At 50.9% G+C, this 24,585-nt stretch overlaps 1 protein-coding gene across 2 annotated transcripts; it reads left to right on the top strand.

The window, feature by feature from the left end:
* The first annotated feature begins 1,665 nt into the window (after positions 1–1,665).
* Positions 1,666–11,626, top strand: TRAPPC3 (trafficking protein particle complex 3). 2 transcript variants are annotated; one of them, XM_030325858.1, is made up of 6 exons: positions 1,683–1,835; positions 1,953–2,107; positions 8,731–8,828; positions 9,074–9,173; positions 10,234–10,416; positions 10,874–11,626. In XM_030325858.1, coding segments are annotated over exons 3-6 (405 nt in total). In that variant the 5' UTR covers positions 1,683–1,835; positions 1,953–2,107; positions 8,731–8,826; the 3' UTR covers positions 10,994–11,626. The 2 variants fall into 2 exon arrangements, with proteins under 2 accessions (XP_030181717.1, XP_030181718.1); XM_030325857.2 differs by lacking the exon at positions 1,953–2,107 and having other exon boundaries at positions 1,666–1,835.
* Positions 11,627–24,585: the final 12,959 nt, after the last annotated feature.

The following is a 24,585-nucleotide window of genomic DNA, read 5'->3' as shown; positions in this document are numbered from 1 at the left end:
TATAAATCAGCTTAAAATGGACCCCTCCCCCATGCTTAATTCAGGACTTGTGGCACTGGAAGGAGGAGTTCCAGAGAAAAAGACACCAAAAGGAGCAATCACAGGCAGAAGAAGAATCTCAGAGGTCATAAGATGGGCAGGGAAAGGCTCCGCCTTCAGCTTCTCCAGAACCACCCTGCCTGACAGCAGGCTGGGTGGGGTCGGGCGGCTGGCCGTGACTGTGACTCAGGTTTCTGTGGGCAGCCAAGGGCAGCCGGCAGGGAGGAGCCCAGACCGACAGACAGACCAGCCAACTGCAGCTTTCACCTCAGCTGTCCTCTCTCCTGGGAATGCAGGAGGTTCTTCCCTGGCTGCGCTGGCCGCTGGGGGCTAGCTGACCCCCTGCCTCCTCCCCTGCCATAGCCCAGCCCTCCAGTTCCTTCCCAGAACTCTCAGCCAAGGCACTGACACAGGAGGGAGAGTCAAAGGTCACTGCCTCTAGGGAGGCCCCAGAATGTCTTTGTCACAGGGAGAAGGGTATAATAATATTGGTCCTGCACCCTGAGGGAGAAACTGGGAGAATCTTGGGAACTGGCCTTTAGCCGGAGCAGCCTGGGCCCCCCCAGTCTTCCCCAGCCGGGCTGGCTCACGTCTGGGCGGGCTGGTTGTCATGGTGAAGGCTAGGGGCTAGAATGCAGCTGCTTACAGAGTCAGGCTACCAGGCTTAAGTGAGGAGAGGGTGCTCAGGGACTCCCAGGCCAGCCTGCTTACAACTGACCGGCCAGAGGGGATGGCTGGAGCTGAAACCGAAGAGCTATGGTCAGGGACTGTAGGACTTCCCTTGGTGATGGTGAGGGTGTGGCCAGCACATTCCCCTGGTGTTTCTGGGACCTGTTGGCTGTTTTTAGAGAGTGTCTGGAAGAAAGGGAATGCACATTTATTTTGTGACCAAGTGCTCTGCACTTGTGTCTCACCAATCTTCACAACAACTGAAAGAGATCCAGCAACTTGCCTAAAATGGCAAAGCTGAGATTAAAATCCGGGACTGGCTGCTACCAACGCTGGCGATCTTTCTTTTCCAGGGACCAGGCAGTGTAGTTCTTGGGGAAGGGGAGGGAGACAAAGTGACCTGAATTTTAGCAAACAGACTGGATATTCCATCATGAGGCCACAGTGGTAGGATGCAGGTACTGGCTGCTTTTGGAGTTTGGGAACAAATGACAGTTTGAAAAAAACCACTAGTGAAATGCTTGGCACATAGGTTCTCATTAAATATTTTTGCAGTAAGAAGCCAGATTTGTGTATGAGCCGTAGCTAGTTTTCTGGGACATCCTGGGAGCTTCTGGCTCTGAATTGCAGCAAGAGCGGAAGAAGCTAGTTCGAAAGGGGGACTTTCCAAGACCAACCCAACAAGAGAGGAATTTGCGGAGCATCTGTGAGGGTGAGGGGGTGGGCGGAAGGGAAGTGTGTGGACTACACACGATTCCCGCAAGCGCCGGACGCCACCCAGCGGCTATAATGTAGCCCTCGGGGAGCCAGGCTCTAAGAGAGTCAGCCGCGCGAAGCACTCTGGGACTTGTAGTCCAGCGGGGCTGCCAACGGAGCGGTTGGGTGTTGTAGTCTGACGTTTACCGGGCGGGAATTATCCTCATCCGCCGGACCACGAGTCCCGTGGTGCCCTGCGGTAGGCCGCGCAGGCGCGGTGAGTTGGTGCCGGTCAGTCCCGAAGGCTGAGGGGCCGCGGCTGGGTGGAGCGGTGTCCAGAGGGGTCGCCGAGCAGGTCTGTGGCGAGGCGGGGTCCGGCGGCCGGCACCATGTCTAGGCAGGCGAACCGTGGCACCGAGAGCAAGAAAATGGTAACTCGGAGCGCGTGACCTCGGCGAGCGGGGCGGAATGGAGGCGTTCTGGGGAAGGGGCCCGGCGCGGGGCGCAATTGCAAAAGGGCCTCCTATGAGCGCAAAGTGCTTTCGCAGGAAGGAAGGAGGAGGGGGCTGCCTGTGGGCCTGGAGGGGAGAGTCACGCCGGGGACGTACCGGGCCTGAAGCAGGTTGCAGGGCCGCTGGAGTAGCTCAGAGATCCCTCCCCCGACGCCTGAGAGCCGCCGTGTGCTAGACCAACAGCGACGACGGTAATAGTAACTACCACTATTGCTCTCTTACTGTGTGTTAGGCACGGAGCCAGGCACTTTACGTCCACGGTGTCATTTAATTCGCTAAGTAACTCTCTCAGGTAGATAATGTTACCGCAGTTTTACAGCTCCGAGAGGTTACATAACTTCCCCAAATTTACATCTAGGAAGAATTAGGATTTGAATTCATGTCTCTGTAGAACTTGCAAGTTTCAGACTACTAGGCCCTACTGTCTCTCACACTGTGCTCTGGGGATTGTAAGAGATGCTCCGATACTGATCCTGCCAGAAAGGAACTTTATTTGGAGGAGTAGGCAGGGTGGCAGTAAGTGGTACCTCTCTGGTGAGGGGCGGGGGGGGGGACTCCTTATTTGCCTGGGAATAGTGGGACACCATGTAGTCTGGTAAAGTTTGGTTGCAGGTGGCAGCCTGACCTGGAAAGTAATGTAGATGACGCTTTCCTCCAAATTAAGGGGACCTCTTGCCAGGTGTTTTTCTTTGTCATATTCTTACCTCCAGAATTGCCCATGCTATCTTCTTTCCCGATTGGAAACTAATCAGGGGCCCTTGTTGACCCTCAGCTCTAGCGGGGTGATTAAACATCCCTTATACCTTGGCATCTTACACTAGGAACAGCCACCAAAATGGGCCACAGGAGGCCTAACACTCCAAAGTAGTACCTAACTTTTTTTTTTCAGACCCCTTTTGAGAAGCTGCTGATACCAATGGATCTCCTCCCCAGATTTTTTTTTTTTTAAGTTTATTTGTTTATTTTGAGCGAGAGAGTATGGGCAGGGTAGGGGCAGAGAGAGGAGAGAGAATCTCTAATGGCGCAGAGCTCTACACGGGGCTCGAACTCACAAACCATGAGATCATGACCTGAGCTGAAACCAAGAGTCAGACACTTAACCAACTGAGCCACCCAGGTGCCCCTGCCCAGAAATGTTAAATTGACAGACATGTACATGGACACTTGTTTACATTTTGGGGGGATTTGTGGGTCCCTGAAGATCCTCCATGGATCACAGGTTAAGAATTCCTGTTTTGGAGAAAATATCAAGGACTTAAAAAGAAAAAAAGTATATTTTACTAGGAAACTGTCATGTAGGGGAAGAAGCATGGACATTGTTGGAATTTTCAAGTCTTGTTTGATCCTCAATTTCCTTATTTATAAATTGGGGACAATGATGCCTACTTAAGATTAAGTGAGATAACAGTGTACAATGTATGGGATATGGTAAATGTTTGTTTCCTCTTTTCCTAAGATATGAGGAGATGCTTAGTTTTCACATCTTAGTTTTGTTTTGTACTTTTTTTAAACCTGAAATCCCTATTGAAATATTTAATACCATTTTATTTATTTGTTTATATTTAAATATTGAGAGAGAGGGAGACAGAAATTCTGAAGCAGGCTCCATGCTGACCGAACCACCCAGGTGCCCTTTTAATACCATTTTAAACAGGAACCTCCAGGTTCCACCCTTAACACCAGCAGCAACCCCCTCCGTGTTCATTCTGCTTTGGTGAGGGGAGAATTAGGGAGGGGAGCAGCACACTCCCGCCTCAAGGCTTTTGCAACTGCTAGTGTCTCTGCTTAGAACTTCCTTCCCCCAATGAGTAACCCTAACCCTCATGTAGCTACTCCCTACTTCATTCGCAGTTACTCAAATGTCACCTCCTCTGAAGAGACCTTCCCTGACTACCTGACTAGTTTTCTGTCCTCTTACTCTACTCTGTTTTTCTTCATGGCGCTATTCTGTTATAAATTATATACTTGTTTCTTTTCAGTCTTCCCCATGAAAATGTAACCACCAGAGCAAGGATTTGTTTTGTCCATTGCTCTGTTCCCAGCATCTGGGATGATGCTTGGCTCTAGGGAATCAATATTTAGTGAATGAATGACATGAAGGTTTGGGGCACCCTCTCGTTCATTTCCTGCTGGTGCCTACTTAAGGGCCTGTCACATGATCCTCTTGCTGGCCACCTGGTTTTGGTATGCTCCTCTCCTCCTGGGGAGGTCTCTCCCTCTAGCATCCCTCTTCCCAGTTGGCCCAACCTTCTGCTAATTACTGTGTTCCCACTTAAACCCTCCAAGACTTAAATGATTAATATACCCAAAGAACTAGACCTCTGCTTTTAGTCTGTGCGAGCAGAAACAGCCCATGTATCTGGCAAACTTTTCCTGAGCCCTAACTATATGGATAGCTCTGTACTAGGTGTTGGGAGAAGTGCAGAGATGCAGTCCTAGTCCCTGACCTTGAGAAGCACATGCCATGAGAGAGGCAGAAAAGTATACAACGCAGGGGTGTAGTACTGTCCTGGCCTAACTGCTTACTTGCTGTGTGACCTTCATTGTTGTAAGCATCAGTTTCACCATCTTTAAAAAATAGATTCGAAAGGGTAGTAATAGTATCTGTCATGGGGTTGTTCTGAGAATTAATTGACATCATGCATGAAAAGCTAGCAGTGTGACAGTCCCCTCAACACAGTTGGCACTCGGTAAATGTCAGCTAGCAAGCATCCTTGTTTGTACAGATATTAGCCTTTATGTGTCTGTACAGTGTTTGGTTCTTGAATTCCATGGGCAGTCAAACCCAACTTTATTTTGTGTTGTGTTACTAGTAACCCAACCCCACTGGCTGTATTGTCCAGTGCTCAGGTGGGTTACTACTTCAGTGGCAGCACTCAGAATCTCCATACAGGAGGCCGGAGGGTAAGAGAGAGGGATCAACTCCCTCCTGTTACTGACCTTCATTCCCAGCTGCTTGGGGCAGTCACACTGAATTATTTGTGTTGATAAAAATAGTAAATGTGACTCTTGGAGCATTAGCTCCAAAGATCGGCCCCCCTAGGAAGATTTGTTTGTCCGGGGCACTAACTGAAAAGGCTTTGAAAACCATCAAGTACAGTAGCCTCACCTGAAGTAGGGTTTTGGCTTTACTGCTCTGCTCAGGTTGTGCCTATAGTACTTGGAGATCCGTATTGGCTATTCTGTGGTTTCTTGGTCTGCAAAGCATTTAAAGTCCGTTATCTCATTAGATCCTCCAGCATGACAGATTTTACTGTTACCCGTGTTTGTGTGAGGGGATTGAGATTTAGCAAAGTAAAGTGACTTACCTAAAATCCCACAGCTAGTAAGTGGCAGTCCAGACTCAGAATCAGGTCTTCTGACTACAAACCCAGTATTCATTCATTCTTCTTCTTCTTTCTTTCTTTCTTCCTCTTTCTTTCTTTCTCTTCTTTCTTCTTTCTTTCTCTCTTTCTTTCCTCTTCTTTCTTTCCTTTTCTTTCTTTCTTTCTTTCTTTTTAATTTTTTAAAGTTTATTTATCTTGAGAGAGAGAGAGAGAGAGACAGAGGGAGGGAGAGCATGAGCAGGAAAGGAGCAGAGAGAGAAGGGGAGAGAGAGAATCCCAAGCAGGCTCCACACTGTCAGCACAGAGCTCGATGCAGGGCTTAAACTTACCAACACAAGATCATGACCTGAGCCAAAACAAGAGCAGAGGTTTAACTGACGAGCCAACCCAGGTGCCCCGGTAAACCCATTATTCTCTCTATTTGCCTTATTAGTTATTACAGAGTTCTTTAATTGATTCAAAAATCTCCCTCCTTAAACCAATTCAGGGTACTCTCTGACAGCACACTACAGAGAACTAGTTTAAGCATAAAAAAATAAGAGCATCTACTTCTTTCGTAGGTACTGTACTTCTTGTGTAGGTACTGTGCAGCAGGTGCCCTCTATATATCTCATTGTAGCCCTCAAGGGCAGATAGTATTGTCACCATTGTACAGATGTGAAAAAACTGATGTTCCAAAATACTAAGTGATGGCTTCGATCACATAACTTTTACGGGACAGTGCTCAACTATTAAGAAGACTGAATCTCAGTTACTTAACCTGTCACCTATAAATGGGGATGGATGATGTTGCTAAACTCATGGTTGTTATAGGATTAATGAAAGGCATTCTGAAGATTTTATAAATGTAAATGGCTATTATTACTAAAACATAATTAAAGCACTTAAAAATGTTGCAGAAGAGATTCATGTTTTGTTGGGAAGGAGAATGTGGTTATTATGTTCAATGAAGAAATTGGATCAATTGAATTAGCTGACCTTTAAGGTCCCATGAACCTTTTGTCGTAAGGGTCACAAGGACTGAAAACCCAGATCAGCAGTAACCTGTCTTCCTCTTCTGTTTTCTCTTTTATTCATTCCTGTCAAATCACATTGGTCTCTTAGCTGTTTCTCAAACATGGCAGACATACTCCCATGTCAGTGTCTTTGTACTTGCTTCCTACAATCTTTTCACCCAGGTTTCTTCATGGCATATCCTTACTTCCTTCAGGTCTTTGCACAAATATCACCTTACTAGGCCTTCTCTGACTATCCTATTTAAAATTGACACCTCTTTCTCTCTCCCTCCCCTCTTCTCTCTCTCTCTCTGTCTCTCTCTCTCTCTGTCTCCCTCTCCCTCTCTCCCTCTCCCTCTCTCCCTCTCTGCGTGTGTGTATCCTTTGCTGGCTTTTTGTCCATAGCTCTTATCATCATCTGGCAAACCATATATTTTATTCAATTTATTATGTATCACCCTCCTATTAGATAATCTCTGGTACATAGTAGACATTGAATGGATGACTTTTTTCTGTGCCACAGCTCCACTCCTATTTTTAAAGTATGAAGACCTTTAAGTAATGTATTTACATTGCACACTGTTCAAGTGGGCTTGGTTCATAATCAGAGATGGAGACAGAATTGCAAATTAAGAGAGAGTGTGGAGAACCTGGGTCAGGAATCTCATTCCCAAATCCCAGGCATATTGATTCTGTGACCATGGACAGATCTGTTTAGAACCTTGATTTTTTTTATTGGTAAATTGGGGGCTGCTGCGTGTATAAGGTGCTTGATAACATTGTGATACGCGTGTTACTCGGCATTATGGTGGGCTGAGGCCATTGGAGTCTCTATCCAAAGGCTCATTAATAATGGAAGGAAAGCTCTCCTGATTTAATGCAGTGGTGCCAACTCGATAGACTGGTAACTGCTGGATTGTCTCCATCCATTCATGTCCAAGCCATTCTAGTGCCAAACCCGTAACTTTACTAAAAAATCATTGGCCTCCTTAATAGCTTCCCCTTAATTGCCATATTTGGTAAATGGTCTCTTGGAGACACCCTGATCTGACTGTTTTAGTTTAGTTCAAAAAGCTTCCTGGTTCTGAAACTGATTCTGTGACTCTCTAGTGCAGGTTAAGTTTTTTGTTATTTTTTAGGGGGGCTATTAATATTGAACTTATGGGGAACAGTGGGTAGCGTGAATATTGGCTTAGAAACTCTTGTTTTTTGTCTCCCAAAATTACTTTTGTCAATAATTAGCTGTTTGTCTTTGGGCAGATTACTTAATCATTCTGAGTCTCAGTTTTCCTCATCTCTGAAATGAGATTAATCCCTGCCCTTTCTGCCTTACAGAATTATGGTGGGGTGGAAAATGAGACTATGAAAAGTAGAAGGCAGTATGTGAGCAGAAGGCTCACATTATCATTCTTGCAGTGACCTCAGCACCAGGCCAGGGGGACGAGGTGAGGAGCACTGAGGTCCTGAGAGCCTGGGCCTTAACATTACTTGGAACTTTCTTCCCCAGAAGACTTGAGGACAGAAAGGTGCTCTGCCCCAAGTCTGATGAGCTTCCACTCAGAAGGGAGCGGTTGGGTGGCTGACTTGATCTTTCAGCTTGCCTTCTGTGTGGATCCATTGCTCCAGATGTGCTGTTAGCATGTTCTTCACTGTGTTTAGCTCCTGACCTCCTCCTTTCATTCTGTAGTCATGGCATTTGTCATCCTTTCCCCTTCCACATCTCTGTTTCTTGGTAGGTAGGTGACAGGAGTCTTTATCTGAGACAGGGATTCTGTGATGTTAACTGTGGTTGTAGTAGAAACCAGTCCAGATCAGGGTTGTGTTCCAGGTACACAAAAGATTGGACTCCTTTCAGAGTGACCCCATTCCTGGAAACTTTCGCTCTGTGTCAAGAGGAACATTATTTTTCCTCATTTTGGTGACTTAGGAGGGGGATTATCAGAGCAGCGGACTTTGTCTAGGACTTCCTTTCCTCCCCACAGACAAGGCCCCTGGGTCCTTGCTGCTCCTGGGTGGGGCGCTGGGAGTGAGTTGAGGCCAGGACACCCCAGACATTCTTAGGTGTAGAGAAGCCATTGGTCACACCTGCTAACATACAGAAGCTAATCTGTAACTGTCTGTTTCAGGTCTGTCTTTCTTGGTATCTAGTGGATGACTGCTGCTCCCACCCCAGATTCTGGTGACCCAAGCTTAGCTTGGTGGTTGTGGTGGGGTCTTGGGTTAGCAGAAACCCACCTTGATATGTTGGAAGAGTGACTCCTCTATGCATGAAGTGCCTTCTACAACCTGTTCTGTAGTAGGTCTGGCTGAAGCCCTGCCATCTTGACCCTGGGGAGCCACACTCATTGGCACTCCATAGAGGAAGATATTCTTTCTCACCATACACAGATGACCTTCCTTTGAATCCTGACAGCTGCATTGAGGCTGATCTAGACTCACTAAACTTTGTTTTTTGTGCATCTTGGTTCTGACTGTCTTTTGAATGTCTTTTAGAGCTCTGAGCTTTTCACCCTTACCTATGGGGCCCTGGTCACCCAGCTATGCAAGGACTATGAAAATGATGAAGATGTGAATAAACAGCTGGATAAAATGTGAGTGAGCTCCTCTGCGGGAGGGACAAGAATGGGGCTCCCTAGTGCACAATCCGCATGGTCCTTTAGAGCCCAGAACAGGATTCTCTTTTGTAACCAATATTTTGGATACAGTTTCCACTGAGCTCCTGTATTGAGATGTTTTGGAATTGTCCCCTATTTTCCCTTTACCACCAGCAGCCTTATGTTCAGACGTAAGACATTCACACTCCATAATACAGTCTGCTCTCTTATTTTCTTCCCAGGGGCTATAACATTGGAGTCCGACTGATAGAAGATTTCTTGGCACGGTCAAATGTTGGAAGGTGCCACGACTTTCGGGAAACTGCAGACGTCATCGCCAAGGTCATTATCCTGGGCCACCTTGTTGCGCTGAGGGATGTCACTGGGAGGCACTGCTTACCACACTCTCCATCTCCCTTAGAGAGGCCCTTAGTATTCCAAAATACTAGTTAGGCAGCTGTCTGGTCAAAGGAGTCTTCCTGGTGGTTTGGGAATAGCACAGATTATGAAAAGGGAAGAGTGGTTGGAATCATCTGTGTGGGTGAAAGCCCCACTGAAGTCAAAGCCAGGTCTCCTTGACTGTGAAGACGTAGCAGAGCAGCCTGGGGGTTAAGAATACAGACTTTGGATTCAGACAAACCTGGTTCAAATTCTGGCTCCAGTACTTACCAGTTAAGGGTAAGTTGCTTTTAACCTTTTAATTATCACTTACCTCATCTTTAAAAAAGGAAAATAAGAGCTGCCTCACAGAGTGATTGTAAGAAGTAAAGGAAATAACATGAGCATTCAATTAAAACGAATACACTTAACTTAGTGTGCTTATAGTAAATGGTCACTATTGATAATGTTAACATTACGTATGGTAGAATTAATAATAAATGATAAAACGCCTTTAGCTTTGTGGCGTCCGTTGCCTAAAGGTTGGTTCTTTCTGTTGTAGAGCATGCCGGCCCCAATCCTACAGAGAGCTGATAGTGAAGAGACAGTGTGAGGGTTTGGAATCAGGAGAGTGGATAGAGGGAAGGATGTCTTCAGAGTAATTCTGCCACAGTGACTCATACTTGCTTTCAAGAAGGATTCAGGTAGCACAGAGGACGAGGAAGTGGACCGGGCCTCTCATGTGCTGGTTCCGAGAAGCCACCCCGTCAGAAGAAGTGTAGGTGGGCAGCAAGTTGCCTAATTGTATGACGCCTTGAAGGAGCGGGGTGTGGAATTGTGCACAGATGCTTTGTCTTTTTTGCCCTGGATGCCTAAAGCTCCAGTGTTTTTAAAGCTCCAGTGTTTTGCAAAGGCCACAGTTTAGTTCCCAAGCCACTCAGTTCTCCTTTGCCAGTCCCATCACCTTCCCTGGTGTGCGGCCCCTACTCCTCTTCCACATAGTGCTGTCATGTGTTCCTGACAGGTGGCGTTCAAGATGTACTTGGGCATCACTCCAAGCATCACCAATTGGAGCCCAGCTGGTGACGAATTCTCCCTCATTTTGGAAAATAATCCCTTGGTGGACTTTGTGGAACTTCCTGATAACCACTCATCCCTTATTTATTCCAATCTCTTGTGTGGGGTGTTACGGGGAGCCTTGGAAATGGTGAGTGCGGCTCTTTACCTTCTGAGACACCTGAAATGTAGTAGGGGCTTGATAAAGGTTTGAAGGAATGAGAGAAGGAGAGAAAAGAAAGGCCTTTGGCTCCCCTCAGCACTTTGCTACCTGAGATGTGACGCTGCTGAGCATAGGATCCAAGGTGGATGTTTCTACATGGTGATGATTCTTGCTGATAGTAGTGCTGTCAGCCCCCAAAGCCCAGGAAATTCCCAGATTGGCTTATTTGGGTAAAGGTCTCATTTGTGGGTGCTCTTTGTTAAGTCAGCCTTACAGATCGGGGCCACTGCTTTCTACAGGGGACACGAACTGGCAATCCTGTCCTTGCGAGAAACCAGCCCCCTTGTTGGGACTGCCGTGGATGAGTCAGCTACAGCCTGTCCCCTGTGGTTCCCCAGAGGCTGCAACTAGGCACCCGTCCCTTCATTTTCCCACTGTCCCCCAGGTCCAGATGGCTGTGGAGGCCAAGTTTGTCCAGGACACCCTGAAAGGAGACGGTGTGACAGAAATCCGGATGAGGTTCATCAGGCGGATTGAGGACAATCTCCCAGCTGGAGAGGAGTGACCATCCCCAGGACTTCAGGGTAGCTAGCAGGAAGGAGCACTTGTTGGAATCAGAAGCCTCAGCTCCCTCTGCCCTCTAGAACTCAGTGACTCTTTTAACATGGTTGTTACATATTTTTCTGTTTCCATTCTCCATGCTAATAAAGAGCAGACTGCAATCTAGTCCGTTTACCCCACAAGTGTGCACATTCAGGAGGGAAACTCTTTGCTCCCTCTCCCTTCAGAGGGGTTGGATGCAGTCATCTCTGGTTGGACTAGAGCTCTTTCTGTTTTACATTCCTGTTTGAATTTTCCAAAGCAAAACCCGTTTTGATCCCATTAAAGAGGCAAGCCTACCCCACATCTATTCCTGGGCCTTCAGAAAGCCATTGGTAAATGGCTGTAGGGAATCCAGGGTTGTGGGACAGGGGAGGAGAGGGTGATAGGGATGGACAGGAATTACTGGTCATGGTGTGACACACTCTAGTGCTTGCCAGGAAAAGGGGAGCCATGCTGGAAACACTGACTTCTGGGAAGCCACCCAGGTCTCATTCCTCCCTGCTGTTTGGAGGCAACATCTCCTCTTTTTACAGAGGGTCCATCCTTTTTTCTTACAAATTCTTCAATAAAGACACATTCTTGAGTGAAATCCTAATCATGTTCTGTTTTCTTTCTGGAATTTTATTGCAGTGGAGTGAGGAGACCAGCTAAGTCCCTGGGCCCTGCCTTGCTTTTACCTGGTCTAGAAATGGCTTCTCCCCACAGAGTAGAGAGTCTGGGAAGCCTGGGAGCAAATACTCCTTCAAAGTCACTTTTGGGTTTATTATCTAGCAAAATCTAGAAGCAGACCATTACCGCAGATATACCTAAAATGGACTACCTTGAGCTTTTTGGCCACTAAGTTGGAAGGCTTGGCTAGAGAGACCTTGTTAAGAATGGGGAGGGGGCACCTGGCTGGCTCATTCAGTAGAGCATGTGACTCTTGATCTTAGGGTTATGAGTTCGAGTCCCACGTGTGGCACAGAGTTTACTTAAAAATAGGGATGCCTGGGTGGCTCAGTCGGTTGAGCTTCTGACTCTTGAGTTCAGCTCAGGTCGTGGTCTCATGGTTCATGGGATCAAACCCCGCATCTGGCTCTGCTGACAGCATGGAGCCTGCTTGGGATTCTCTCTGCCCCTGCCCTGCTTACGTGCACACATGCGCGTGCTCTCCCTCCTTCTCAAAATAAATACTGAAAAATAAAAATAGGTGAAAGCCAGATGGGAGGTTTGAGAGGATGAAAGGGAGAGGACTAAGGCTACTAAATTTTTTTTTTCCAAGGAGTTTTTTTTTTTTCATTTTTTTTAAATGTTTATTTATTTTTGAGACCGAGGGAGACAGAGCACGAGTGGGGGAGGGGCAGAGAGAGAGAGGGAGACACAGAATCCAAAGCAGGCTCCAGGCTCCGAGCTGTCAGCACAGAGCCCGATGCAGGGCTCGAACCCACGAACCGTGAGTTCATGACCTGAGCCAAAGTCAGACGCCCAACTGACTGAGCCACCCAGACGCCCCTCAAGGAGTTTTGCTGTAAAGAAGAGCTAAGAAGTAGGGTAGTGTCTACAGGGTGATATGAAGTCAAAGGAAAGTTAAACCTCTGGTGTTGGGTACGATTTTTTGAGTGCTTACCGTGTGTCAGACGTTGTCCTAGCACTTTGCATTACCTAATCCACGATAATTCCATTATTCACAATAACTCCATTTTGATTTAAACTTCTTTTAAGTTTATTTGGAGAGAGACCGAGACAGCACCAGTGGGGGAGGGGCAGAGAGAGAGAGAGAATCTCAAGCAGGCGACCAGCAGCCAGCACAGAGCCTGATGCAGGGCCTGAACTCATGAAACTGTGAGATTATGACCTGAGCTGAAACCACGGGTCAGACGCTTAACCAACTGAGCCACCCAGGTGCCCCAAAATAAGTCCATTTTTAGAGGGAAGACGACAAATTGCCTGAAGTTATACGGCCATTAAGGGGAGAAGCTAGGTCACAAAGCCCATGTTTTGTTTTTTGTTTTTGTTTTTTTTTTTTTGCCTTATTGACATTTTTTCTTTTTTTTTTTTAATTTTCTTTTTTCTTTTTTTAAATTTACATCCAGGAGTAGATTCCTTAATGCCCCTTACCCATTTAGCCCATCCCCCCTCCCCCACCCCTCCAGTAACCCTCTGTTTGTTCTCCATATTTATGAGTCTCTTCTGTTTTGTCCCCCTCCCTGTTTTAATATTATTTTTGTTTCCCTTATGTTCATCTGTTTTGTCTCTTAAAGTCCTCATATGAGTGAAGTCATATGATTTTTGTCTTTCTCTAATTTCACTTAGCATAATACCCTCCAGTTCCATTCACGTAGTTGCAAATGGCAAGATTTCATTCTTTTTGATTGCCGAGTAATGCTCCATTGTGTGTATATATATTCTCCACATCTTCTTTATCCATTCATCCATCGATGGACATTTGGGCTCTTTCCATACTTTGGCTGTTGTTGATAGTGCTGCTATAAACGTGGGGGTGCATGTGTCCCTTCGAAACGGCACACCTGTATCCCATGGATAAATGCCTAGTAGTGCAATTGCTGGGTCATAGGGTAGTTCTATTTTTAGTTTTTTGAGGAACCTCCATACCGTTTTCCAGAGTGGCTGCACCAGCTTGCATTCCCAACAAAGCCCATATTAACTGTGATGCCTGGTTCACATGGAGAGGTGGGAGGGGAGCAGGCCTGTGGGCCCCTCTCCCAGCCTTACAGAAGTTAGGATAGCTTTTCAAGGGAGGGCTCAGAGGTTGTCCGGCCTTATTGGTAGCACTGTTCTTGGAGACAGCCTAGGGCCTTGAGGTCCTGATACTCAGGTTGTTGGGGGGAAATGGGGCCTCTGGGCTTTTCTCAAGGTTAGTGCACAGGCCTGAGGTGATGCATTGTGCGTTAAGTTTGTCTTGGTTGTGTAGGTTAGAACCAAGGTTTTGGGATGCCAGTAACAGAGGCAGTTTGCACACGACCTGCCTCCTCCAGTTGGGTTAGGCCACCAAGCAGGGGTGGGGAGGGGGTGTCACTTTTGTGTTCCCAAGTATAAGGAGGCTCCCTCTGGGATCCTGTCTTTTCTGAGCCTCTTTACCTCCCCCTCCAGATACAATTTAGGACCCTAGGGCAGGCACCCCATTTTGGTCAATGGTATCCTTAGCACCCAGTATAGGGCTGGGTCCAGTCACCCTAGAGTTTGAGTGAATCAAGGAGGTAAAGAGAATGAATGTGGGCCCAGATGTGGACGCGCTGTGCGGTGCCTGGGCCCTGCCTAGGAAAGTGAACAGCACCCTTCCCTCCTCCAGGGGGCTCTCACTCTTCCTCTTGTAGCACCACCCCCACTTCCCGGCAGCCCTTTGTATGGTATGAGGTTTTAGATATTTCCTTTCCCAGAGTTAAACATGGGCAGCATTACAGAGTTGGCAAGCTGTAGAAACAAAGCCCCCTCAGTGATTTTTCCCAGTGGCAGCCCCACAATTGTGTGATGTGCACCCAGAGGCTGAGGGAAGGGAGGGGGTGGGGACTATGGAACTATTGGGAACATCACCTCATCATCTCTTCCAAATAAGCCAAACATATACAAGTCCCAGAAACCTAGCTTCGAGGTCCCCTACCACATCCCCACCCCTGGAATTAATTCATTGTGGATTATATATCCCTCACCTTTACTCTGACTGAGGCTGGGACAGCCCTCCCCCCCCCCCCCCCCCCCGCCAAGGCTGGGCCATTCCCCGTTCTCCAGGATGTACCGGCATGCCCTCCCAAGCAAGATGGGGCAGGTCTGTCTGGCTTTACGGCAGGGGGGCTGAATAATGAGGTCAGCAGCCTGGGTTGAAGCGAAATTCTGGGGCCTGGGGCCGGAGTCCATGCTGGAGGCCTTTGGGCTTGGCACTGGCTCCGCAGAGCTCAAAGAAAAGGCCTTGCTCTTCAGCCTTTGGCCACCAGGGGTCTCCAGATCACCACTCTGTTGTCCTAGTGTGACCATTGGACCCCTGGTTTTCATAATTTGCTAGAAGATGCACCTGATGGACAAATCTCAGAAGCTGGTTAGAACGTGGATGTGCTCCCCCCCTCTCTCCAGTCACCCCCACAGGATCTGACAGCAAAGCTTACGTGCTGCCAGGCTAAGTGAGGGCGAGGGCCTAGCTACTGAACCCAGGGCATTAGAGCACTTTGGCAAAGAAGTGTGTGGCCCCTGTGCATACCCCAAACTCTCATGCTGGCCTCAGTTGCACAAGCTAGCCCTGAGCCCTCCTCTCATCAACCCCTCGTCTTCCTAAGTGGAGACCAGAGCACCAGCACCGTTCCCCTGATGTAAGAGAGTCCTATTCCTGCCCTAGACCTCCACGCGTGACATTTCCATATTTAGGTTATACCTTCCCCTGGTGGGTTGGCCTCCCCTATATTTGTACTGGGCATCCAGAGAAGGAGGTGGCAACAGAGGCCCAGGACAGAAATTGCATTAAGTAAAATTAAAATAGTCTCCTAACAAGTAGTTCATTGTGGATGGTTGGGGGTGCTGGTGCAGGAAAGGCATCTTCTGGTTCTCTCGGAGCTTAAGTGCTACCATGTGCTGTTCCCTGGAAGCCAGAGGGCCGGTGGGGGCACGGGGGGGGGGGGTGCGGGGAGGGTGGCGGCAGGCGAGGAGCCTCGCTGTTACGGCTCCCCAGCCTTTGATGTAGAGCCAGGCCTGACCCTAGGACAGCCGAGGGCCACTGCCAGGGTTGCTGTGGGACACAGCGCATTCCTGGGGGCAATTTACGCTCCTGGCAGGAGGAGAGGAAAGTTTCTACTGTGGGGAAGGGGGTGGAGGGAGGGCGCTGCAGAAGAAGTTAGGGGGTGGTTGTTGTGAGGGACAGTGGAGGGAGCCAAGGCATAGGGCGGCACCATCTTACCTCGCCTGGTAAGCCTTCACTGGCTTGGGCGGAGTTCTCCTCCGGGAAGCCCTCTCTGATGGGCCCAGAGCTGCTGAGGAGCGGCACCCTCACTCTGCACCACACACGTGGGCCAGCCCAGGTAGAGCCCCAGGGGATGCCCAGAGAAGCAGCCGCTCTTCCTTCCTGGCTCTGGGCGCCTGGACTGTCAGCCGTGGGGACGTGTAGGACTGAGCTGGGCTGAGGAGGGCTGGGGGGACGATGTGAGGGCTTGAGAGCGTGTGTGAGTGAGCGCGGACAAATGTTATTCATAGCAACAGCTAATATTTGTTGAAGAGGGGCTACACGCTGGTCAGTGCTGGTCTAAGTGCTTCACGTGCATTTTTCTTTTCTTTTTTTAAAATTTTTAAATGTTTTATTTATTTTTGAGAGCGAGAGACAGAGTGTGAGTGGGGGAGGGGCAGAGAGAGAGGGAGACACAGAATCTGAAACAGGCTCCAGGCTCCGAGCTGTCAGCACAGAGCCCGATGCAGGGCTCGAACCCACAAACTGTGAGATCATGACCTGATCCGAAGTCCGACGCTTAACTGACAAGCCACCCAGGCGCCCCACATGCATTTTTCATTTAGCCTTCCCAATAGCCCTATCCCTATGCCCATTCTGGAGATGGGAAAACTGAGGAACGCTGAGCTAGTACATTGTAGATTCAGGACTTGAACCCAAACAATCCAGTATTGGATACCACACTCTAAATTATGTGTTACATGTGTGTTTGGGTTTCAGTGTGCGTCTGTTTCTGTGTATTCCTTGGGGAGTGTGTCTGTATGTGAACTCTTTCGCTTAACAAAAAGAGTCCTGTGCTGGGAGCTGGGGAGATGCTGGGAGCTTCCGTCCATGGGGGAGCAGCCAAATGCAGTGTGTGTAGTGGCGGGGAGGAGGAAAGGGACAGAAGAGGTTGTAGACCAGAGACAAAGGCAAGTTTGGGTTCTGCTCCTTACTGGTTATGTGACAAGAGTGAAGGATTTGAACTCTGAGCGCCAGTTTCTTCATCTGGTTTAAAATGGGGCTAATAATAATGCCTGCCTTATGGACTGTTTTGAGGATGAGACAAGAAGTGTGTAAATTTCCTGGCATATTCTGGCTGTTCCCTAATTGGCAGTTATGATTAACGTGATTGCGAGTACAGAACCGTCTTGCAAAACTACTGCTTGTGGATATAGGAGGGTCTGAGTGTGTGCAGAGAGTAATTTTGTGAATTCAAGGCTGTGTCCTGGTGCTCATCGCTGTATCCCCAAGCATCTAGTGCTACTTTTTAGCACAAACTGGGTGCTCAATAAATGTTTATTGCCTGCATGCCGACTGAGTGTGAGGATGAAATGAGGAGGGTCCATAGACAGAGGAGTATGTGGACCTCCACCAGGACCAGCTACCTAATTTATGGGGCTCGGTACAAAATGAAAATGTAGAACTCCTTGTTCAAAAATTATGAATTTCAAGGTGACCCCGCAGAGCAGTAAACCAAGCCTGTCTGAGCAAGGAGCTCTGTGTGAATGTGCAGGCAGGCATGCCCATGAAGCCAGCCCTGGCCTCCACTTGCCTGAGTCCCCAGCTGTCCCCAAGCCCAGATACCCAGGAGAGAGTATAAGCAGACTCCAACCATGGTCCGCCATGCTTCCCAGCCTGCTGGAGGAGAGGTGAGGAAGGGAGGGATTACCCACCTGTGGGCAGGCCAGGAGAAAGCGGAGGGAGGGCCCAGTGACCTGCAGACCTCCTCGCCAGGGAGCCTTTCCAGAGCCAGGCCGTGCTTGAGAGCAACCCTCGGCCCTCCATCCCTTCAGGAGCTCCCTGCTCCCCCCACCAAGCCACCAACCAGGGCTCTGGGTGGTCTGGGCACATGTGGTCACATTTAGATGTTGATTGAAGCAAAATTGTTATAAGATTAGAACATTTAAGGTAACTTTAATTTCCACTGCATTACTGGGATTTTTGAGGATGGGGCCGAGAGATCCCCTGGGGTGGAAGTGAGGGGGTGGTGGGGGTTGCAGGAGGGTCTTTATTTCTCTAGTCCTGTAGGGGAGGCCTCTGGCGACTGGAAGAAAGGAGGGTGAGACAGAGAGAAGGGCTTCCCAGGTATTGTAGAACCAGTCTTCCAGCAGATGTGGAAGCTGGGGGTGGGGATGAGGTGGGGGTGCAGAATCACCAAGGCACTAGTGGAGCAGGAATTTACCAGCACCACACCCCTCCCCCGGCTATCTGCACACCCTGGGCCACACATCTGTGCAAACATCCCTCCCCCCCTCCTCAGCTTGCCAGACAGATGGAGTGGTGGCAAGAGGAAGGTTCCATCCAGGCCCTCCCCAGGCTTCAAGCTGAAGTGGTTGGAGCCTAGAGAGTTTTCTTATTGGCAGATCAAGATAGAAGTTTAGAATGAATGGGAGAATCGTGGTAACAGTAATAAAGATTATACACATTAATTGAGTCACTTCTATGTGCCTGGCCTGTGTAGACTTTATATTCATTCTGTCTTCCAAGAGGCCCTGTGACACGGTGGGTAGACTTGGGGGCCAGTCTGCCTGGAGGCAGTTCCCAGCTCACCCACGTCCCCAGCTATGTCACTCTGGGTGAGTCAGTTAACCTGTCGGTGCCTCAGTTTTCCCATCTACAAAGGGGCAACTATAATGATGCCCGTCTCAAAGTGTTCTTGTGGGGGATCAAATGAGTTAGTCCACATAAAGCACTCATACTAGTGCCTGGCATGGAGGCAGAGCCCTGTGAGAGTTAGCTGTTATCATTAGGGACTATCAGTCTTTTTTTTTAAGCCTATTTATTTTGAGAGAGAGAGAGCACAAGCAGGGGAAGGGCAGAAAAAGAGGGAGAGAGAGAATCCCAAGCAGACTCTGCACTAAAAGAGCCTGATGTGGGCCTCAAACCCATGAACTGTGAGATCATGACCTGAGCTGAAATCAAGAGTCGATTAAGCTGATTAAGCCACCCAGGCACCCCTCAGTGTCCCTCTTTTAAAGAGGAGGAATTTGAGGTTTGGAGAAATGAGGCCACTTGCCCACAGTCACAGAGAAGCAGAACTGGGATCCAAACCCAGGTCTGCTTGACTCCTCAGCCCACGCTCTGAACCATCGGGCAGATGCCAGCATAGGTTCTGCCAGGGGCTGCGCTAAGCAGGTTACACGCCTGGTCTGGTTTATTTTAACCACCCACTCCATTTGATATCCCTGCTCAGGTCTAGAACAGTCCTTTTTAAAAAAAAACTTTTTATATTAAAAAAAAGTGGGTTTTTTTAAGTTTATTTTTGAGACAGAGACAGCAAGAGTGGGGGAGGGGCAGAGAAAGAAGGAGAGAGAGAATTCCAAGCTGTCAACACAGAGCCCAACATGGGGCTTGAATCCACAAAACCATGAGATCATGACCTGAGCCAAAAGCAAGAGTTGGATGCTTAACTGACTGAGCCACCCAAGTGCCCCAAAATTTAAAAAAAATAATAAAATTTTAAAATAATGTCTATGCCCAATATGGGGCTTCAATTCATGACACTGAGATCAAGAGTCACCCCCCTCTACTGACTGAGCTAGCCAGGTGCCCCTAGAATAGTCCTTGAGTCCTCTCTGCCAGCCTTTGATTCTGATCGCTGAGGGAGCTGAAGCCCAGAGAGGGGCAGCAAGTTGTTCAAGGCCACACAGCAGGTGACCTCAGGCAGAGCTGACCCACTGATAACCAGACAGCACGAGAAACAAACCAATTGCCCCTGGCAATTGGGATGGCCTAGCCCAGAGGGGAGCTTTGATGGCAGAATCTGCAGACATCTGGCTCTAGGACACTCATTTCCTGCCTTGAAGTTTGCTATGCAAAGAGCTGGTGGACAGGGAGGCAGCTGTGGCAGGGTCACGGCAAGGCTATCTCGGCCTCTGTTGGGGGATGGGCAGCTGAGGCCCACCTGGAGAGTGCAGTCAACACCAGAGCTATGGGACAACAGGACAGGTCCTGGACTGGGGCTCCCTGAATGAAGGAGCTGAACTCTTTCTCCCTGCAGGGCATTCAGCAGCAGCAGAAGAGAGGGGCCCATGTATGCCACAGAGAACCAGGCCCAAGCGCTTCAGGAAAGTTCAAGGAGTTAGGAGAATCACGCGGGATCCTGTGGGGCACTGGCTGAGCGTGTCAGTGTCTGTGCATGCAGCCTGTAGGAGCCCCTTCCCCAGCACCAGTGCACGCCCCCCCCCCCCACCTGCCTGCTTGCCTCAGCAGCTCCCCGTACACTGACTGCCTCTCCCTTCTCTAAGAACAGCTCACACTCAGGCGGATTGATGGCTTTAATTTTCAGCGCTAGCCTGTGAGCTTTTCAGATGAGGAAACAAAGGCGCCAGAGGTTAGGTAACTCGCTTAAGGGCATGCAGCTGGGGAATGGGGTACTTGGACTTGAACCCCGGCAGTCTAGCTCCAGAGTCCATGCTGTCAACTTTCAGCCCCTGCTGCTCAGCTCCCACCCCCCTCCCTGAGCCCTCACTCCCCATCTGATCCCTATCAAGGGCCTGGTTCTCACACCGGCTCTGGGGGAGGGACCCAGTTCTCCACCCCAGCCAGTGTTCTCTTAGGTCCCCTGCCCACTGGCCCCTTCCCCTTCTTAGGGGAGTACCCCAGACCGGCCTCCTATAATCCCTCAGGGCTGGCTAAGGCCAGGAGGCCAGACCCAAAGACCTCTTGCAATCTCCTCAGTCTGAGGAGTAGAACAGGAGTGGGCCCAGGATCTGGAGGTGGGCAAGGGCGAGAGGCCCCAATGAGGAGTGGCGCGGCTGGTGTATACCTTGGCAGGGGGACAGCAAAGTGGGAGGCCCTTGGAGGGCAGGCGGTAGGAGGGGGAAGGGGCGATGGACGTGGGCCCAGACCCAGATTCAGGCTGCTGTGGGCCCTCCCTGCTCTTTTTCTAGACCTGTTGAGGGCTCTGCTCTTTCCCACTTAGAATGCACACACACACACACACACACACACACACACACACGCCCTCACCCAAACCCCCCCCCCCCCCCCCCCCCGCTCCCTCGGCTGGCCTCAGTTCATCTGAACTCCCCCACTGCACTCTCCGCCTCCACTTCTCCTGGGGCTGTTCCTTTAGCCTCTGCAGGCTGCCTCCTCCCCTGGCCTCCCCGCCCCACACCCCAGCCAGCAGTCCCTAATTGCCAGTCCCAAAGCATGCTCTTCTGTGACACCTGACCCTGGGGGGCTCCCTGGCCTTCTAGAAACACTCTGCCTTTGCCTTCTGAGTGCTCTCCTGGTTTCTCCCATCACCTCCCCAGCCATACCTTCTGGATCTGCTTTACTGACCCCTCTCCCTCTGCATGCCCTTTGAACGTTGGCATTCCCTGTGTCCTGGTCCCGGCGTGGGCTTCCTCCTCTTCCTGCACTCCTTCTCTAGGCATTGTCCAGGTCACATCAGTCATCATCTGTCACCATGAGCCCCTAATTTCTAGCCCAGAACTCTCACTTCCCTTCTGGATACATGGAAGCCCGACAGGCATGTCCAACTCAATACATCTGAACACCCTTCTTCCGGACCACCACCTCCTGGTTGCCTAACCGCAAACCTGGGCTCTGTCCTTGAGAACTCCTTCCTTCTGGGTTCCTCATCCCTACATTCAAATCCTCCTTATTCCACTTCCTTAACTCTTCTCACCCTTGACCCTTCCCTCCAACCCCTACTGTCTGCCCCTTGGACCACAGCCAGGATTATTCCAGCAGCCTCCTCACCAGTGTTCCTGCCTCTGTCCCTGCCTCCGCCTCCTGCACAATCAGGGGGCTCTTTCTTCTTCTTCTTTTTTTTTTTAAGTTTTTTTTTTTTTTTAACGTTTATTTATTTTTGAGACAGAGAGACAGAGCATGAATGGGGGAGGGTCAGAGAGAGAGGGAGACACAGAATCTGAAGCAGGCTCCAGGCTCTGAGCTGTCAGCACAGAGCCCCACGCGGGGCTGGAACTCACAGACCGCGAGATCATGACCTGAGCGGAAGTCGGATGCTCAACCGACTGAGCCACCCAGGCGCCCCAGGGGGCTCTTTCGAAAGCACAGTTCTCACTGCGCTGCTCCAGTCTTCTGTGGCTGCCCATTTTCCTGAAGATGAAGTCTGACCAGCTTCAGCGTGTCCTGCTAGATTGCACAGCATTGGTCCCTGCCTGCCTCTGAGCACAGAGGTTCACCTCCCTAAACCCAATGTGCAGCTCACGACTGCTCCTCCTTCCATTCCTTTGAGGGCCTCAAGCCCTACGCCCTCAGCTTAGGTCACCATTTGCAGGAAGCCTTTGTGGACTGCTCGTTTATGGGCCACAACTCCTGTGCTGCCCCATCCCCGCACTGGCCACCCCCTGCCCTTCTTCTCAGTGGCAGGTTTGTGTCCCCCTAGACGGTAGCCCTCTTGGGCAGAGGGCCCGGACCCAGATACAGGGTGCGCGAGGATGAAAGGGGACGCGCGGGTGTGTGGGGTCTCAGCTTGGGACGCAGGGAGGCCGGGGCGGGGGCGGGGGGGCGCACGTCGAGGCCCCGGCTGGGCGCGCGCTCGGGCCGGGCGGGGCGCGGGCCTTGGCGGTGGCTGTGGAAAGAGGAGGGTGGAGGCCCCGCCCCGCCGCGCCCCTCCCGCCGCCCCAGCCCCCCCCACCCCGCGCCGCCCGCCCACTCCGGCAGCCGCGAGGGGCGGCCGGCAGAGCGACGCGGAGCCCCGCCGGCGCGGACCTCGACGACACCCCCTGCCAGGAGCCCGCGCGCCCGGGCGGCCCTCGAGGGCAGGGAGCGGCGCCCGGCGGCCGCCCTTGCAGGTAAAGGCCGGGAGGCTGGCTCGGACTCCGGGGCTGGGGGCTCCCGAGGGCAGGACCCGGCCTAGGCTGCCCCTGAGATTGTCTGGGACAGCGAGACCAGCGACTTGGGCCGCGGGGTGGAGACGGGATGGGACCTCGGGCCAGAGTGTCGGCGCTAGGATGAGAGAGCCCATCCCGTTCCCTGTGCCCCGTTTCCCCCAGGCAGATTCCCGGATAAAGCTCTCTCCTCCCTTCCTCTCCCAGAAGTGGGGGCTCCAGCATCAGACTGCCGGGTGGAATCCTAGATGATGAGGCTCTGGGCACATCACTTCACCTCTGGGAGTCTCCCTTCCCACCTGCGAAGTGGGAGCGACAAAGCTTCCCCCACAGGGCGGTGGAGGAGACAGGAGGGGTGAGGGGCCTTAAAGCCCCCCTCTAGCCTTGGGCAGGGGAAACCCCTCAGCTTCTCCCTTCCCCCTCTCTCCATCTCTCTGCCATTCCTGGCTCGCTGGCCACCTTCCAGTTCCTCTGTTTTTCTGCTTCTGCCCCCAGGTCCCTCCTATTGTAGGTGTTCTGGCAGCACCCCCAAACTGGAGACTGAGGCTCAGCATCCCCCTGCCCCAGCTTGGAACCGAGACTTGCAGGGATGAGGGGCCCTTGCTTGGCCCAGAGGGACTGGGGTCTAAGGACCCCAGGACAGCCTCCCCAGTGTGTGTGTCCAGAGGCTGGAGACGGGGTAGCCCCGGGAGTCCCTGGGTGGAGAAGCCCGGTTCGCTCCCCATTCCCCAGGAGTGGTCAGCTGGGGAAGGGCAAACTCTCTGAGTTTGCTTGTTGCGTGTACGTGTGTACCAGTGTGTGCGCCTGTCAGTGTGTGCACTTGCGCGGTGCGAGGGGGACAGTGAGTGTCTGCCAGTTGATTAATGTGTGTCGGTGCGTGCTTGGGTGAGACCCCCAGTGTGTGTGAGAACATGCTAGGTTCCAGACAGGCCTCCGTCAGGGGTCCCTCGCAACCCAGAAGTGTTTCCTCTCGTCTGGCTTCAGTGCCTCTTGCTAAGACCCGTGCCTTTGTCTGGTGGCAAGGGTCCATCCCCTCCTCAGAGTGCCCTTAGCAAAGGCCACCTCTGGGGAGCTGCCATGGTCATTTGAAAGGGTGGGGAGCTGGGGTGGCTGGGGTTTCTCTCTGGGCGTTGACCCTCACTGCCCTGAGCAGATGGAGTGCCCTCAGGGAGCCCATTCTAGAGCCCGGGACGGGGGGTGGGGGGCGGGGGGGGTCTGGTGGGCACCCACTCTGCAGGGGAGCTGGCAGTTTTGGTCGGGGCATAGATGCCTCCACTGGGTTCTCGCTGGGCTGGTGACCACTAACAGATCCTTGGACAGTCATCCCAGAACGATGAGGGCATACCACAGACACATTCACAGTCACACACAGCTACACTCCCTCCCAATGACAGTCATGCACAACCACACAGGTGAACATGCTCTACTGAACACACACCACCACAGATGCTGAAATGACAGGGCACGTGTGTGCACGCGCACACACACACACACACACACACACCCAAACTCCTACAGACACATGGCAGGCCCCATGTGGCCCAGCCAGACATACTCAGGACAACACGCATTCACACACATGCTCACACACTCAGGCACACTCACCAGGGTCTCTCCCTCTGGTTTCACTTTGTCCACCAGAGTGAAAATGAGCGTTTCTGCTCTTTGGCTCAGTGGAAGAGGAAAGAAAAAATGGAAGTGAATTTGTCTGCTAGCAAGAGGGAGGGGAAAGATACCAAACAGGGCTGTCAGCTTAACCACCCCTCACTACCTCCTCTGCTCCCGGTCTGAGCCAGACCAAAGGTTGGCAGAGCCCAGTTTCCCAGCCCTGCTGGTCCCCCAGCCCAC

The sequence above is a fragment of the Lynx canadensis genome, chromosome C1, assembly GCF_007474595.2.
Source record: "Lynx canadensis isolate LIC74 chromosome C1, mLynCan4.pri.v2, whole genome shotgun sequence".
Classification (NCBI taxonomy): Eukaryota; Metazoa; Chordata; class Mammalia; order Carnivora; family Felidae; genus Lynx; species Lynx canadensis.
Note: the sequence above shows the minus strand (reverse complement) of the source record. Positions and strands in the feature narration are given on the sequence as shown.

What these genes read in the sequence shown, in the direction of transcription:
- TRAPPC3 (XM_030325857.2), top strand. Translation starts at nt 1,794, where the DNA reads ATGTCTAGGCAGGCGAACCGTGGCACCGAGAGCAAGAAAATG. An exon ending in CTGCAGACGTCATCGCCAAG is followed by an intron (nt 9,174 to 10,233) that starts GTCATTATCCTG and finishes TGTTCCTGACAG; the next exon opens with GTGGCGTTCAAGATGTACTT. An exon ending in TACGGGGAGCCTTGGAAATG is followed by an intron (nt 10,417 to 10,873) that starts GTGAGTGCGGCT and finishes ACTGTCCCCCAG; the next exon opens with GTCCAGATGGCTGTGGAGGC.